At 44.5% G+C, this 16139-nt stretch overlaps 1 protein-coding gene across 3 annotated transcripts in view; it reads left to right on the forward strand.

Moving 5' to 3' along the window:
* Positions 1–16139, forward strand: part of RAPH1 (Ras association (RalGDS/AF-6) and pleckstrin homology domains 1) — a 99446-nt gene that overhangs the window by 48370 nt on the left and 34937 nt on the right. For 2 of the 3 annotated variants that reach the window (XM_048483665.1, XM_048483667.1), the window contains exons 3-4: positions 550–655; positions 2688–3214. In XM_048483665.1, the coding sequence (XP_048339622.1) occupies positions 550–655; positions 2688–3214 (633 nt within the window). Of the gene's footprint in view, positions 1–549; positions 656–2687; positions 3215–11566; positions 11648–16139 lie in introns of all 3 variants that reach the window. The other variant, XM_048483666.1, reaches the window with a different exon arrangement.

Consider the following 16139-nt stretch of genomic DNA (forward strand, 5'->3'; position numbering starts at 1 on the left):
TATCTGGTTCCTCCAGATTACAGTATACCTGCTCTTAACCACTTCACCACTGCTGCTCCTCTGAATACAAAATAGTGGTCGTTTATAATTATCCTAAGTTTCCTCATACCTGTTGTTGACTTACCTGTCAAGTTCATTTCTGAAACCTCCCTGACAACCTGACTTTACCATTTCCCCAAAAGAGAAAAATAAAGCTGTTTTGAGTTCTTAAATCATACATAACATACATACATAAAACCTTTATTAGGCATAAAGTTCTTAAATCATTCAGCCTCTTCTGCCATGTTCTGATTTAAACAAATAAGAGGTTTTTGTCCAAAGTGAGAGTCAGAAAAACAACGAGAGACAGTTCATCAATCTATGGAGTGAGTGGGTTGGTGAGGAATAAATTCCGTCCTAGTTTCTTTTGCCTGGTGTCTAGATATATGTTGGAGTTTTTTTTTGTTTTGAATTCTATCAAGAATCCGAATGTCTAGAAGAGCTGTGCAGTAATATGTCTACATTTTATGCATGATTCTAGCTTATGCTTTTTCCGATTTCTCCATTTAGAGTCTGGATACTGACAAACCCATGGAGCCAGTTAAAAGATCCCCTCTTCGTCAGGAGACAAATATTGCCAATTTCTCCTACCGCTTTTCAATGTATAACTTGAATGGTAAGAGGTGTTACTCAAAGCAGTGTGTAGCAGCCATCTTGAGAAAGGTGGGGTAAAACATTTTTGAAATAATATAGAAAGTAATTTGTCACAGTTAATTTTCACAAATCCCGATTGGGTGTGAAATACGAAGAAAGCTGTGCTGCGGAGCGGCGGATTAGTCGAGCTCAAATGTAGGACAAGCTGGTTCTTTGAACTCGACACTCGGTCCCAAAATGTGAACGTTGGGCTTAGATAGGACGTATAATTTGGAATTGCTCGTGAAAACACAATATGCTATTTTGTAGGGTTTTGTTTTGTGTTGAGTCACGTCTGATTTATGAGGACCCCTGGTGGAGTTTTCAAGACGAGAGATGTTCAGAGGTGGTTTGCCATCGCCTGCCTCGGCATCATGACCCTGGTATTCCTTGGAGGTCTCTCATCCGAATACTTGCCAGGGTCAACCCTGGTTAGGTCGGGCTTGCCGGGGTTATCCAGGTCAGGGTATGGCGAATGTTGAAGCAAGCCTTTATTGGCATAGACAGCAGTACAACGATAATAAAAACAGATTAAAAAGCATATACAATACAGGATATACATGTTAGGACGAAGGAAATCTACTGGCGTTTAGTAATTTCCAGGAGAAAGTCTGCCACTATCATTCAGAGAGAAGGATCAGCGTTGTCCAACAGGTAGTGTAATCTAATTAAATCGGGGAGATGGGGTAAATGTAAAGGAGTGAGATTCACATACTTGGATCTGATTTCCTTGAATCTGAGACAGTGAAGTAATTGGTGGGCCAGAGGTTCAACTGAGCCATCGTTACATGGGCACAATCTTTTAGCCTTTTCTTGCTTATTAAATCTTCCATGTAACAAGGCAGAAGGCATAACATTAAACCTGGCGAGCATTATGGCTCTCCTTTGAACGGGGTTTATTAAGCAATAGTGAATGCACTCAGTTTTAATATGATCGTTGATCTTGAGAAAGGTAACATTACGATATTGTCATTTTTTTTAATCAGTGTCAGAATCATTAAAACTTGCATAATATAATTTCAAGGTTAACCAGTATTTGGGATAAGCTTGTGTCCATGTGACAAATCAGCACATGTACTTTACCATGGGAATCAGATACTAACCTCATAGGAAATCTCACAATTTCAGTCTCTGAATGGGTATTTAACTAGCAAGAACTACAGCAGGACGAAGCCTTGCTTCTAAGTCAGGCGTCTGCAACCTGCGGCTCTCCAGATGTTCATGGACTACAAATCCCATCAGCCCCTGCCAGCATGGCCAATTGGCTGTGCTGGCTGGGGCTGATGGGAATTGTAGTCCATGAACATCTGGAGAGCCGCAGGTTGCAGACCCCTGTTTTAAGTGGAGTGGTTTAAAAGCAGGATATCAAGAGTGCAGGGTGTTATTTTGATAATTAAAGTGAAATATAAAATCCTCCCCAAAAAGGTGACTCCAAAAACTTTTCAATGACACGTGTAACAGCACTGTAATGGAAAGTTCCAGAAAAAAAATCTTTACAAATGAGCATTGTTTTGAAACACAAGATAAAATGGAAAGGCTTATCCAGATATTTAGGAATGTATGCGATAGAACTTTGCAATTAATGGTAATTATTAAAATAAACTAGTTTTGTTGATATGTGTTTCCTCTGTTAATCCTTAGACTTGTGATTTTCAAGCCATGTTCCAGTTAATCCATGTTCCTTGAAGTGTATTTAGAAAATAAGCAGTTAACTGTGATATTTCCTGAAAGACAGTTTGCCCGTTGCAACAGATAATTCTCTTGCACCATCATAGCAAGAATTTTATTTGGTCTTGGTTGCACGCTCATTTCATGTGAACGTGTGGTGAGACCAAGTAAGCATAATTTGTATCACAGCATTCCTTATCACAGGATTTAGTATCACAGGATTCCTTAGGAAGTCATTGTGGTAGCCAGATGAAGCAAATTGGGCTGCAAAACAATGAACTATTTAAAGCAGTGGAGCATGGAAACAGCATTCTGATAGTTGACCGTATTCCTGTCATTCATTGCAGAAGCCCTGAATCAGGGAGAGACTGTGGATCTGGATGCCCTCATGGCTGACCTTTGTTCCATAGAGCAGGAACTCAGCAGCATTGGGTCACAGTCTGCAAACAGTACATCCATGAAGCGCTTTGCCCCAGATGGAAAAATGGTCCAGAGGCCACCTGGTGGTAGCCGTCTTGCGGGCAAACACAGTAGCATGAAGGGATTGTCCTGCTCGTCCTCTAATCGGGTAACGAAGCCTTCCCACGCGATCTTTTCTCTGGACGACATTACTGCACAATTAGAAAAAGCCTCCCTGAGTATGGATGAAGCAGCTCAGCAGCCTGTCATGGAAGACATCAAGCCTGTGGTTACTACTCAGCACAGGAGGACAGCGTCGGCTGGCACTGTGAGCGACGCGGACGTCCGTTCCATCAGCAATTCCTCCCGTTCCAGCATCACGTCTGCAGCCTCAAGTATGGATTCCCTGGATATTGATAAGGTGACAAGACCTCAGGAACTGGATTTGACTCAACAAGCACAACCAATTAGTGAGGTACAGCATGACTCATTCTTCATAGTAAGTTTTTGAAACACTGAGTTGGATCCAGAGGTGGGATCCAGCAGGTTCTCACCAGTTCCCGAGAGTGGGTTACTAATTATTTGTGTGTGCCGAGAGGGGGTTACTAATTGGGTCTGCTTTTCCGTTAGAAATTCCATTAGGTCCAAACATCATAAAGTCCTGTTGTTTCCTATGTGGCTGGTTAGCGAAGGTAGAAAACGGGATAATTCTCCCTGTTGGGCTGTTTGAAAAACATGTTTTAGAAATATGGTAAAGTTCCTTGTTTAAGGAAAGTCTCCTTCTTTTGATTTCTAGAAACAAAATTAAGTATTTGAAAGTATTAAGTATTTGTCAGGCAGTCAGAGGAGAAGTAGTTGTTTCTGTTGGCAGTAGACGATAGGACTTGCTATAATGAGTTTAAATTATGGACAGAAAGATACCAACTGGAAATTAGGAACTTTTTTTTACAGTAAGAGTTTTTTACAGTAACAGAGAAATTATTAATGCCCCACCCCCAGAATGCCCAGCCACGCCCCCATAGTGCCCCACCCAGCCCCATTGGCGCTATGCCACTGTTTGAATCCCACCACCATGGGAACCTGTTACTAAAAATGTTGGATCCCACCACTCGTTGGATCCAAGCGTTCTGCTCAGCTAGGTGTGAAGCCTTTCTCCTGCAGAAGAGCAGCTTCTACCAAAGAAAAGTCCCATGTGCGTGAATGTTACCCATGGAGTGGCGTGTTGGGAGCCAGCCTGTAATTTGAAAGTCCCACACCTGTAGCTTTTGCAAACTATGGCTATTCTATACACATAATATGACAACTCTGCTCACTTTCAACATGAAAATGAGAGTTTTCCTTTAACATCTTGCTTTTAGGCTGAATGCTGAGGATCTAAAACTTCATTTGATTTATTTAAATGTTCAATGGTATAATAAAGTAGCAGCAAGGAGACAGAACTCGTATGAAATCTTGGATCAGGGTTACTCCCCACAGTATCTCAACTTACTGCACAGGTGTCAAACTTGTGGCCCTCCAGATGTTATGGATTACAGTTTCCATGCTGGCAGGGGGTGATGGGAACTGTAGTCCATAACATCTGGAGGACCGCGAGTTTGACACCTGTGGAACACTGGCTGTAGGTCATTCTGTGGATCTTCTCTCAGAATCACTTGGAATACTTTGCTTTATAATATACAAAGAAAGCGTCTATATGTTATTATATGGGCCAAATGATAGTCTGGGCCGTTTTTAAGTTGTATACAAGATGGTTTCTAGCATTGAAGGCATAAATAAAGTAAAAGGGAGTGTAAGGAAGCAACATTAAAATAACTAAAGACCAACAGCCTGAATAAACAGGTAAATTACCCATACCTGGTAATTAACTACAGCAGTAATTGATAATAAAACAGCAGGTAATAAACACTGGGAAAACAAAAAAAGAACAATCCCCCCCCACACACACACACACACCCAGGCACAGCCGGCAACAATTAATGATTTAAAAATTCCTGAGCTGTTAAAGTCTTTGCCTTTCATTGAAAAGGTGCCCTAGTTTGGGGCCAGGCAGAGGAAAGGCATTCCATCAATCAAGTGCCATGGCAAAGAAGACTCAGTCCTTCGTTGTTGTCAAGCCACAGAGGGCTTATGGTGACCCTATGGCCGTGGTGGCGAACCTTTGGCACTCCAGATGTTATGGACTACAATTCCCATCAGCCCCTGCCAGCATGACCAATTGGCCCTTGGTGATCTCCCATCCAAATACTGGCCAGTGCTGACTTCACTTCTCCTCCAAGATCTGATGAGATGGGACTCTCCTGGGGCGTCCAGGTCACCCAATTCTTAGTGGCCGCCGATCTCAAATCTGGGAATGCACCCAAGTGGCACAGGGCTCCCAACCAGACCACAGTTGTTGGGCAGTTTCATAGACAATTAATTAATGCCGTTAATGGCATGTAATTCATATGCAATTAAGAGGGCCTTTAGATCCCCTGGATTCTTAAAAGAAAAATCACCTTGTACAGTGCACAGTATACAAACCTTTAATGGCATAAGATAAAGTGGTAATAGTATACAAATGTGTTAAAACCAAATAACTAAGGCTAACCAAAAGGCTTCTCTCTAGATCCAAATCACCTTGGATTGAGCTTGGAAAAGGATTGGAAGTGAAGCTGTCCGGTTGTCTGCTTGCTGCCAGAGGCGTACCGCCCAGCGGCACATATGGGCTCAAATGTCTCTGGGCTGTGGCCATTTAGTCGTGTGGGGGACAGATAATCACCCCCCCACACACACACACACCCCTTCTCCTCCCCCCCCCCCAGGTCCATACACTGACCTGGTACAAAAAAAACATTGTTTGGTTGTGGTGGGGGAGGGCAGTCACCCATCCGGGGTGGGGGCGCGGAAAACTCAGATTTTGCACTGGGCTAATTTTCCCTTGATACGCCTCTGCTTGCTGCAGTTAGCATCTTTTGGCCTTGTCACTGCATCTTTAACTAATTGACATTTCTGGGTTGTCTTCAAAAGCAGATTTACATAGAATGCAAAATCCAGCATGGAAGTGACTAGCATACGGTTAATTGCAGCTAGATTTTTATTTTCTTGGAAGCTGCTGAATGATTCAGGTGAATCAGCAATGTTTATAGAAGCTGGGATATCAATTTTTTTTTAATTAAAGCAGTTGTGTTCCAGAATTGTTCTGAATGAACTATTAGTCCACGTGACATTAAATGAATAAGTTGAGTTTCTCCATTTCACGTAGACGTTTTTTGGTTTAGTCAGCATCTATCCTTTATGTAACTCGTGCACGTCCAAAACTTTGGTCACATGTCCAACACTTTGGTCACATGCACATACAGATATTTTTATTAGAAGGAAGGAAATGGAATGGACCTATAACCAAATCAAACCTGGAAAAAGCAAAAAAAAGTTGAGGAAACAGTAACCATATTAGTAAATCTGTTATTTACAAAGCAGTTAGATTTGGATTTTAATAAACAGTGCTATCACAAAGTTGTTAACATAGAAAACAGTCCTTAATTGCAAAATAGCACATAAAACCACACGTTTCATCAGTGTCTTCATCAGGGATTCATTATTTCAAGATAACCATAGAATAACCATGTATCAGAAAATGTGAAGGTGTGTATGTGAGAAATATCCTGTAACCTTAATTAATCATTAATTAATATACATTACTCAAAAAAAGTGAAATTTCAAGCAGTCTATAAACCAGGGTTTGACAAATCCCACATACAAGGTCAACATGGCACCAAGAAATTTCACTGATCTAGCATTTTTTCTGGTAGCAATAATTAGAAAATAAGATCACACATAATCCTGAAGGTAGAAATATAATCTGGCTCCTAAATTTTTGGTCTGGGTTCTAGAGCCAAAGAATATTTGTTGAGGTATGTGACGATTGCTATATGATTTTTTTTTTGTACAAATTTGCTTCGAATAATCTTGGCAGAATTCATTAATTCACTAAACACTTACTGTACAAGGATAAATAGATCTTGGCAACACGCGCTAGTTTGCCTTCATCCAGTGTTACAGAAGAACGCATCTTAAAAACCCCAAACCAATCAAAAAGGTCAGTTTCTCAAAGCCTAGTCTGACCCAACTCACCAGATCTCGGAACCTAGGCAAGGTTGGGCTTGGTTATTATTTGGATGGGAGATCCCCAAGGCATGCCAGGATCACGAAGTAGACTAGGCAGGCAGTGGCGGACTACCTGTAAGTCAGATGTGACTTGACGGCAAAAAAAATAATAACAGAGCCATCAGAGAGCCTCAGTATTGCTAAAGGTAGGTTGTATGGACTAGTTAGAACAAGACATAGTCTCTGCTGGATCTCAGTACAGTGGGATACCCACACAATGTAAGCACACACACGCAGTCCAAGCACATATTGTCATCCTCAGACGACAATCTACAGGACCAAATACCAGAGACAATGGATCCCAAACAAGGCAACAGTCTACCAAAGGAGCTTTGCCTAGGGTAGTGATGGTGAACCTTTTCAAGATCGAATGCCCAAATTGCAACCCAGAACCCACTAATTAATCGCAAAGTGCCAACATGGCAATTTAACCTGACTACTTAGGTTTTAGTTTAGAAAAAATGGTTGGTTCCGAAACGTGCGTTACTCAGGAGTAAGCTTGGTGGTAGTCGGTGGCTTTGCTTTGAAACAACCATGCAACTCTTCCAACGGGTGAATCACAACCCTAGGAGGGTTTACGCAGAAGCAAGCCCCATTGCCAGCAACCGAGCTTACTCCCAGGTAAAGGATCGTGCTTTAGTTCTTCACATGAAAATCAGTGGGGTTTAACAGTGCTTAACAGGGTTACCTACACTGCTTTTCCAAAACTAGGTCTTAGGTTTAATGCTAATAATTGAGTCCAGCAGCCCAGGCCAGCCTAGATGGGGGGGGGGGCGCAATCTGTTTGCACGTGCCCGCAGAGAGGGCTCTGATTGCCACCTCTGGCACCTGTGCCATAGGTTCGCCACCACTGGCCTAGGGCATGTGGGGCAAGGAAGACACAATGATGATGTAACCCAAACAATCAAGTTTGCTTTTTAAACAGTTCTTCTCAGCGATGTGCCACTTCCATGTGATGGGATGGACAACAAATGGTGGCCATGATCTTATGAAGTAGTCTCACAAGGTCTCTTTCAATCAGCATTTTGCCTGCCAGTTTTCTAGCACTGGGTGGCCTTGCTGTGTGGATTTTTTTGGTCTGCATGGGAGGGACATCATGTTCATATGAATCCGGTGAAAAGGAAGAAAATGAGCAAAGAGGGGTGATCTGTGTTTTGTTGATACCTTGGGAAACACGAAGTTTGCGTCTTCAGCTGTAAAAAGCCTCCCCTTTTTCAGATAATTTCACTAATCCAAGTTCAGTTTTAGCAAACATATTCAGTTTTGCAGAATCTAGAACAGTGGTTCTCAACCTTCCTAATGACGTGACCATTTAATACAGTTCCTCATGTTGGGGTGACCCCCAACCCTAACATGTATCCATTTTACAGATGGAGAACACTGATGCAGAGAGTCTTAGGCGACCCCTGTGAAAGGGTCGTTCGACCCCCAAAGGGGTCGCGACCCACAGGTTGTGAACCGCTGATGTAGAAAAGTTGTGGGCTCTTGGAGGTCTCGTTTATAGTGTTATCCTAAGCAGCATTACGGCCTTCTAAGTCCACTGAAGGATATAACTCTTGTTTGGCTGGCCCTGTTACAGACTTTCACTTGCAGTTTTTGAAGCTCTACATAATGTCACTTGACCTCTTCTTGCTAGTTTAAATCTTAACGATGCAGACAGAAATTGAGGGGCTCATATCTACGTTGCCTCCCAGGCAGCTCTTAGCATTCAAGCATGCATGGGCACTTTTCCAGACACTAATCTGGAATTAATAAATATTTTGAAATTTAATGTTTTGGAAATGCATTAAAATTCTGCAGTCAGGCCTTTACACAGTTCAGGATTGTGAAATATTGGTTCTTTGGAATAGAATTATTGGCCGGAATGTTCAGCAGCGGTTTTTAACATGCTGCTTTCGGCTTGACAGCATAAATACCAGCAGTTCGACATCTGTTTCTGGAACAAAAATAAAAACAAAACTTCACCTTTCCATTCAAACAGCTTCAGGGGAACTATCCAAAAAAAGGGTATCAGTTTGCAAATATTAAACCAGGTATTACAGATTTCAAGTGAAATGAATATTCTCATTAATATACAGTAAATCAGTCCCACAAGTCTTTCATATAATGTAGTTCAGTGTTAAAATTCCTGGAGGAGCTCTTTATTTGGAGTAAAATTATTTTGTTTTAACTCAGGAAAATGTCAGTAGTTCAACCAAATATTTCAATAGCTCTCAGTCGGTGGAGGGGAGTTGATCCAGCGCCCCACCCCCCCTTTACCTGTCAAGTCACACCTGACTCATGCCAACCCCCAGTAGGGTTTTCAAGGCAAAAGATATTCAGAGGTGGTTTGCCATTGCCAGCTTCCACATCAGGACCCTGGCGTTCCATGGTGGTCTCCCATCCAAGTACTAACGGGGGTCGATCTTGCTTAGCTTTTGAAATCCGACAAGATTGAGCTAGCCTGGGCTATCCAGGTCAGAGGAGATCCAGCCTCACACATTTCAAATGTATTTTTTGCTTCATTTGGTGTATTCTAGGTCAAAAAAATTCCCCTTGCCTTTAAAAAAATTAATAACACAGTTCCAGTTTTGAGTGAGCAACTTCTTCATTCATGTCTCTTTGGAAATGCATGATTTGCTAACAAAATCAAAAGCAGAGGTTGCTGCGAATGAACCCTGAAATGGACAGTGTTTGTATGAGGAGGAAAACATCTTCTGGATCAGAGTAGGGTGTTCCTTATTTAACGCTAAGACTAGTCAACAGTCTTTTTAAAAGAACTTGCTTTTTCCCAACTGTCCGTCGTCGTCATCATACACATCAAATTTCTAGGACAGTCAATGACAGGGTCTACAAGCGTGTATGCTTTCGGCATCAAGTATCTAGTGATTTGTGGATACTGCTGTTTGATGCTGTCACTGTTTTCCTCTGCCCATGACTGACTGCAGCAACTTATGTTAAGTGTATCTATGGTGGCAGAACAGAATGCCTTGTGTTAGGTCAGGCAACCTTCCTGTATGTTGCTTTGAATTGGTCTCCTTTCCCACCCCCCATTTCATCACTTTATAGTTGGGGCGAGAGCATTCTTTTCACTCTTTCAGAATTACTGCTTTTGTGTGCTGATGTAGTAGTAGTAGTAGTAGTAGGAGGAGGAGGAGGAGGAGGAGGAGGAGGAGGAGGAGTTTGGATTTATATCCCCCCTTTCTCTCCTGCAGGAGACTCAAAGGGGCTTACAATCTCCTTGCCCTTCCCCCCTCACAACAAACACCCTGTGAGGTGGTGGGGCTGAGAGAGCTCCAAGAAGCTGTGACTAGCCCAAGGTCACCCAGCTGGCGTGTATGGCAGTGCACAGTCTAATCTGAATTCCCCAGATAAGCTTCCACTGCTCAGGCGGCAGAGCGGGGAATCAAACCCGGTTCCTCCAGATTAGAATGCACCTGCTCTTAACCACCATGTCACTGCTGCTCCTAGTGAACCTAAGACTGTAGTTGGGTTTCCTGTGGCTCATGTTATCACTGCTGACCCTGAAATATAGTCTGGTTTAAGTGGGCTTCAAGCAAAAAAATTTTGCAGATTAACTGAAGCTTCTCAGATGACTATGGAAAAGTTGCCCAAAGGAATGAAACCCCAAACTCTTCCGTCTTTGACATGTCTAAAAGTCCTCTTCCTAAACCTATTAGTGAGAACCTAAGTTTCACTCCTTTAGGAGCAGCAGTGGCGTAGGAGGTTAAGAGCTCATGTATCTAATCTGGAGGAACCGGGTTTGATTCCCAGCTCTGCCGCCTGAGCTGTGGAGGCTTATCTGGGGAATTCAGATTAGCCTGTACACTCCAACACACGCCAGCTGGGTGACCTTGGGCTAGTCACAGCTTCTTGGAGCTCTCTCAGCCCCACCCAACTCACAGGGTGTTTGTTGTGAGGGGGGAAGGGCAAGGAGATTGTAAGCCCCTTTGAGTCTCCTGCAGGAGAGAAAGGGGGGATATAAATCCAAACTTTTCTTCTTCTTCTTTATAAGGACAGTGTAGTACAGGGGTAGGGAACCTGCGGCTCTCCAGATGTTCAGGAACTACAATTCCCATCAGCCTCTGTCAGCATGGCCAATTGGCCATGCTGGTAGGGGCTGATGGGAATTGTAGTTCCTGAACATCTGGAGAGCCGCAGGTTCCCTACCCCTGGTGTAGTAGAAAGGCAGCTAAGAGGGAATGCATGTCTGAGTAAGGTGATGGTTTTCATTAGGCTAGGTTCACTTGGTTCACTTTAATAAATCTCATTATCGATAAAGGAGACAAAGGGAAAAAGCAAGCATCTGTTCTGTTAAAAGCGAACATATGAAAGAAGCTCATTGGGTGTGCGTAGAAGCAGGGGTCTGCAACCTGCGGCTCTCCAGATGTTCATGGACTACAAATCCCATCCGCCCTGCCAGCATGGCCAATTGGCCATGCTGGCAGGGGCTGATGGGAATTGTAGTCCATGAACATCTGGAGAGCCGCAGGTTGGCCATGCTGGCAGGGGCTGACGGTCCATGAACATCTGGAGTCCATGAACATCTGGAGAGCCGCAGGTTGCAGACCCCTGACTGGTTCCTTGGTTGATTTTCAGTCCTTGCCCCCATCCTGCATGATATAACAAACAGATCCTTTCGTCCCTCTGCCCCATTTTACCACTGTCTTTTCCCTTTCCCTTTCCCACTCTGACATTTTCACAGCATGTTGTTTCTGTGGAACCTTCCAGCAAGCGAGTCAGGCGCCACATTGACTTTTCTGAAGAAGAGACTGAATTGGCTTCTGTAAGTTGCTAGTTGTGTGCGTGATTCAGAGTGTCTAGAAGCAGTCTAAGGGAATTCTTGTCCTGGGTAGCAAAGTGTGCAGCGCTCACCCTTCTGCTTTCCTCCTGATGGGTCGAGTCACGCTTGTCCGAATTCAAGTTGATCACCTGTTCTGCTCTTTTGAGTGAGTTCTGTTGTCCCAGGACACATTTATAGGGGAGTTCTATCCAATTTAAATCTGCAATTTGGGATGGTCCGATTTCTGCACCAGATCAAATTGCAGGCACAGTGCATGCTCCAGTAATACTTCGGGGGTATTTAAACATCATGCTATAAGGTGAGGCTTTGGCATGAGGAATGCATGGGTTCACTGATAAGAGTGGCACGTTGGTGTGGCACATTACATTATCTAATTCCCCTGGAGACTCAATGAGGAAGATGGACTATAAATAAAACCAATAAAATATTCATCTGGTTGAGATTGTACTTGTGCACTGCATGGGTCACCTGTGATTGGTACCATTTGGGGGCAAATAATTAGAGATGTCCCTCCCACACTGTGACTGTCCACGTTGTGGTTTTGACTGATCGCAGATCGGCACTGGACCTCACCCCCCAACATGAGCACCTCTCAAAGAACCCCCAAAGTGGGCCCCTTTACCATAACGGAGGCTACCAATGAAAAGCCCCCCCCCCCATGTCCGCTACTATCAAGAGGCTGTGGCCAATGCCGCCACCCGCCACCTCCAGAGCAGTATACAAGCCACGCAGAGAAGCCTAACCTGCTCAAAAAGTCTGCAGGCCCACCAATCACAATTTTACACAGTTTTCCATATTGTGGGGGGCACCACACCCCTAACCCCAGCGATGTGGGGGGGACAGCTGACTGTGGCCCTTTCCGCTCGGGCCAAAAGCAGCAGCAGCGGGCCGGTAAAACAGCGTTTTGGCGAGTACTGCTCGCACAGGCGCCGCTGCCAAATCGCTGCAGCGGCGCCCAGCTCATGCCCAAACGGTGTTTTTGAATCTCTCTCAGGGAGCGAGGTATTTTGGAAACGCCGGCTTCCATTCAGTGCCATGCGAACGGCACCGGGTGGAAGCCGGCGTTTCTCTCCCAGCCCTCCCAAACGCTCCTTACCTCCGGTCGCCTTCTGTCGCGTTGTGCAGGCCAGGAGACACGCCCCCTAGCATCATTCTCCAGTGTTATCGCTCTGGCAGGGGGGGGCGTGTCCCCTGGCCTCCACAATGCGAAAGAAGGCGACCGGAGGTAAGGAGCACACACACACCCTCAGTGCCCGTGCAGAAAGGGCGTGTGTTTCCTTTTGTATCTTCCGGCACATGTCTCATCTGTGGCACCATTGTAGCAGTGGTGGAGGTGTTTGTGGGCTTTGGCTTGGAAAGGGCATTTCAAGATACATACATCCGAAGCGTGGGGCCCGTTTTCAGGCCAAATGCACAGCTGAACGATAGTGCACCTGTCTTGAAGGGCTGCCGCCGACATTGAGGTCAGCTTCAGACAAAAGCACATTCAGCCCAGGGGCTTTCAAGAGGACTCTGCGGCCGCCTTGCTTGTTCCCCGCAATCTGAAACACAATATGCCAGCTATTAATCCCTTCAGTTATTGCTTAGCCTTTAAGGTGGCATTCCAAGTTTGGGGCGTGTGCGTGAACGTTGGATTTCATGAAACAACTGTGTGTGGTTGCAGTACATTGAAATGTTCTGTTGCACAATATTGCCACCTGCTGCCTAGACAAAGCATGAAATGGCTGTAACGTCACCTCAAACTGACCAAGCAAGCTGTGTTTAAAAACCTCAGAGACTTCTCGTGACGCTAAAGTGGGTTGCCCGTTAAGATACTTAGAAGATGTTTAGAATATAAAGTCCTTAACATTTTCAGCGGTATGTTATCAGATGAGGTATGGGGGACATCAGTATTCGCCTTTGGATCCCGCCGGAATTCTGTGCTGGATTTTGAAACTGGAGGGTATTCTACCTGCCCTGACCAATTATGTTCACATACTGTCTCAACTGCTTCGGTGACTCAGCAGTTTTGAGACATTTTTGTCATCTTTTTGTTTAGATTCTGGCCTTCTCTGGATTTTTATATTACTTTAAAAAAAACAACATACAGACTTTTCCCCTGATCACTGCATAATTTTCACAACTTCTAAATCTTTGTGCATCTCTACAAGTTGTTTTTTTTAAAAAAAAAATGGCTTAAAGCTTTTTACATGTAAAAAGCCCTCTTTTTCTCCCTTCCTCTTTCTCTGCCTGTTAGAGATCATTCCATAACGCTAATAAGAAAAGAGTCTTTAGGAAGCAGGAATTCCTTATCTCGTACATCTGGAGCACACAATGCAGCACGAGGCGTGGGCTAGTGTCTCTAAACATAGACAAAATCTCCTGTAATAGACTACAGCCTACATTGGTATGGAAACATTTCAAGCCTGAGTTCTGCAGTGATGGTACAAAGCGGCTTGCCTTAAGAACAAAGGTTTCTAATGAGAACTCTGAAAAAATAATTTATAATTTAACCTGCCAGTCTTCTGGGAAGAAGGAATCACCTTAGCTTTGAAATGTGGGGCAACTTACTAGGAAAATTCAATGCATTTGGACAGTTGAGAGCAAGCAAGCTGTAATTTTTCACTGTTCATACAGGCTGGCAGCAGTAATGCGATGCCTTTTTACTGTTTATTATTTTTCACACACGCACCCTTGTGCAAGTGTTCACTTCGTAGCCTTCGCCTCTTCTTGGCAGCGATAAGACGGAAGGGCCTGATCGGGCACGTAGCCTTTGAAGTCCATTCACGGTGTAATCCATAATTGAGTTGTATCAGCTACATGGCCATTCTAGGAAGGAGAAAGCATCAGCCCAAAAGGTCCCTCATGGAAGGTCCCTCAAAGATGTTTCGCTCTGCACGTGATCAAGAAGGAGCAGGTTGGAGCGACTCCGCAGTGTAACTCAAGAGGACACTACTAAACATTTGCTGTTTGTTTTTTGTCTCATTTCTCTCTGTGTGTGTCAACAGAGATGTCTGAGGAACAGAGGCTGTTTCCACACGGGTAGAATACAGCGACCCAGGGATGCTAAAAACAGCGTCCCTGGGGAGGGGTTGCGGCGGCGGCCTCGCAACCCTCAAGCGGCACGAAGCCACTGTTTCCAAAACTCGCTCTCTGAGTGAGGTTTTTCGGAAACAGCGGCTTCAAACCGCTGCCGTGCGAACGGCAGCGGCTGAAAGGCACCATTCCCCCCCCCCTTTCCTGAACACCTTACCGTCCCTCCGACCTTCCGGTGCATCGCCCAGGACAGGGGACACCCCCCCCCCCGGCCTGCGACTCCAGAGCTGGGCAACGCGCCAGTAGGCCAGAGGGATGCTAAGGTGTTCGGGCGATGGCGCAGCCTCTGCACGGGTTGCGCCATCTTCCCTACCCTACCGGGACCGTTGGTGCGAACGGTCCCATGGGGGTGTGTCAGCGTCATATACGCCAATGCGCACCCCCCCCCCCCCAGCATGGCTGTGCAGAAACGGCCAGAGAGTAGCTTAGTTGCCTGGGGCATGGCTATGTTTGTCACCATGGACCTCTGCTGATTTTCAAGCCACCACTCTCTTGGCCTATATTTTTGTAGCCGTTCCAGATTTTGAACAGTATGGGAGGCCGCTGCTCAGTTCTCTTGTCTCAGTCTTGCTGGTGTATTTAAAAAACCAAGTTAGGTGTATGCACGTATAATTTTCTATAATTAGCTGCATGTGTTTGATTTATTTATATGTCTCTATACCCCCCTCTCTATATCTATCTCTGTCTATTTCTATCTGTATATCTATCTCAGCTTATAAAATGTTGTGTATGCTGCTAACTATAATAATTGAGAAGGTGTATATTTGGAAATAACACTCTTTGGATAAGTGGTTGAAAACAATATGGGAAAATGTGGAAACGGAGTGGGGAGGATTACAGTAGCCAGTTTAGGTTGTACTACAGATGAAAGACTAAGGGCCATTGTGTTACTCAAATCAGTTCCTGTGCTGTGAAGACCGTCCCATACATGTGAAGAATTAAGACACTAAATCCTGAGGTAAAAAGGGATTGAGCCTGTTTAGTTTTAGCACAGTAAATCTCTCTGGGTGGGAAAGATAACCATTTAAATAATCCTGTACCCTTTTCCACCAAAACATCTAAGAATAGTAAATTCATCCACCACTTCTTCCTGGACATTATTTGCAGTAGAATGCTCCATGGGGGTCCTAGTTCCTGCCTCGTTCTGTTCTAGCACCCGCCATTTTGTGTCAGCTTCAGGAGCCTCCATGCAGCCGCCACCGTTTGCAGAACGTTCCCAGGAGTTTCCTCTGCTTGCAACTCATCCGAAGGCCATTTCACTGTAAAACGTTGATGAATAAAGTTGTTTTTCCTGATGATCCTACGCATGGGTTGTTTTTCTCCCTTTTAAAAAATTGAGACATCTTCATAGCTCCAAAGACACCGTCTAAGTAGAGGAAACTCCTGAGAACATTCTGCA

This window comes from Sphaerodactylus townsendi, linkage group LG02, assembly GCF_021028975.2.
Source record: "Sphaerodactylus townsendi isolate TG3544 linkage group LG02, MPM_Stown_v2.3, whole genome shotgun sequence".
Taxonomy (NCBI): Eukaryota; Metazoa; Chordata; class Lepidosauria; order Squamata; family Sphaerodactylidae; genus Sphaerodactylus; species Sphaerodactylus townsendi.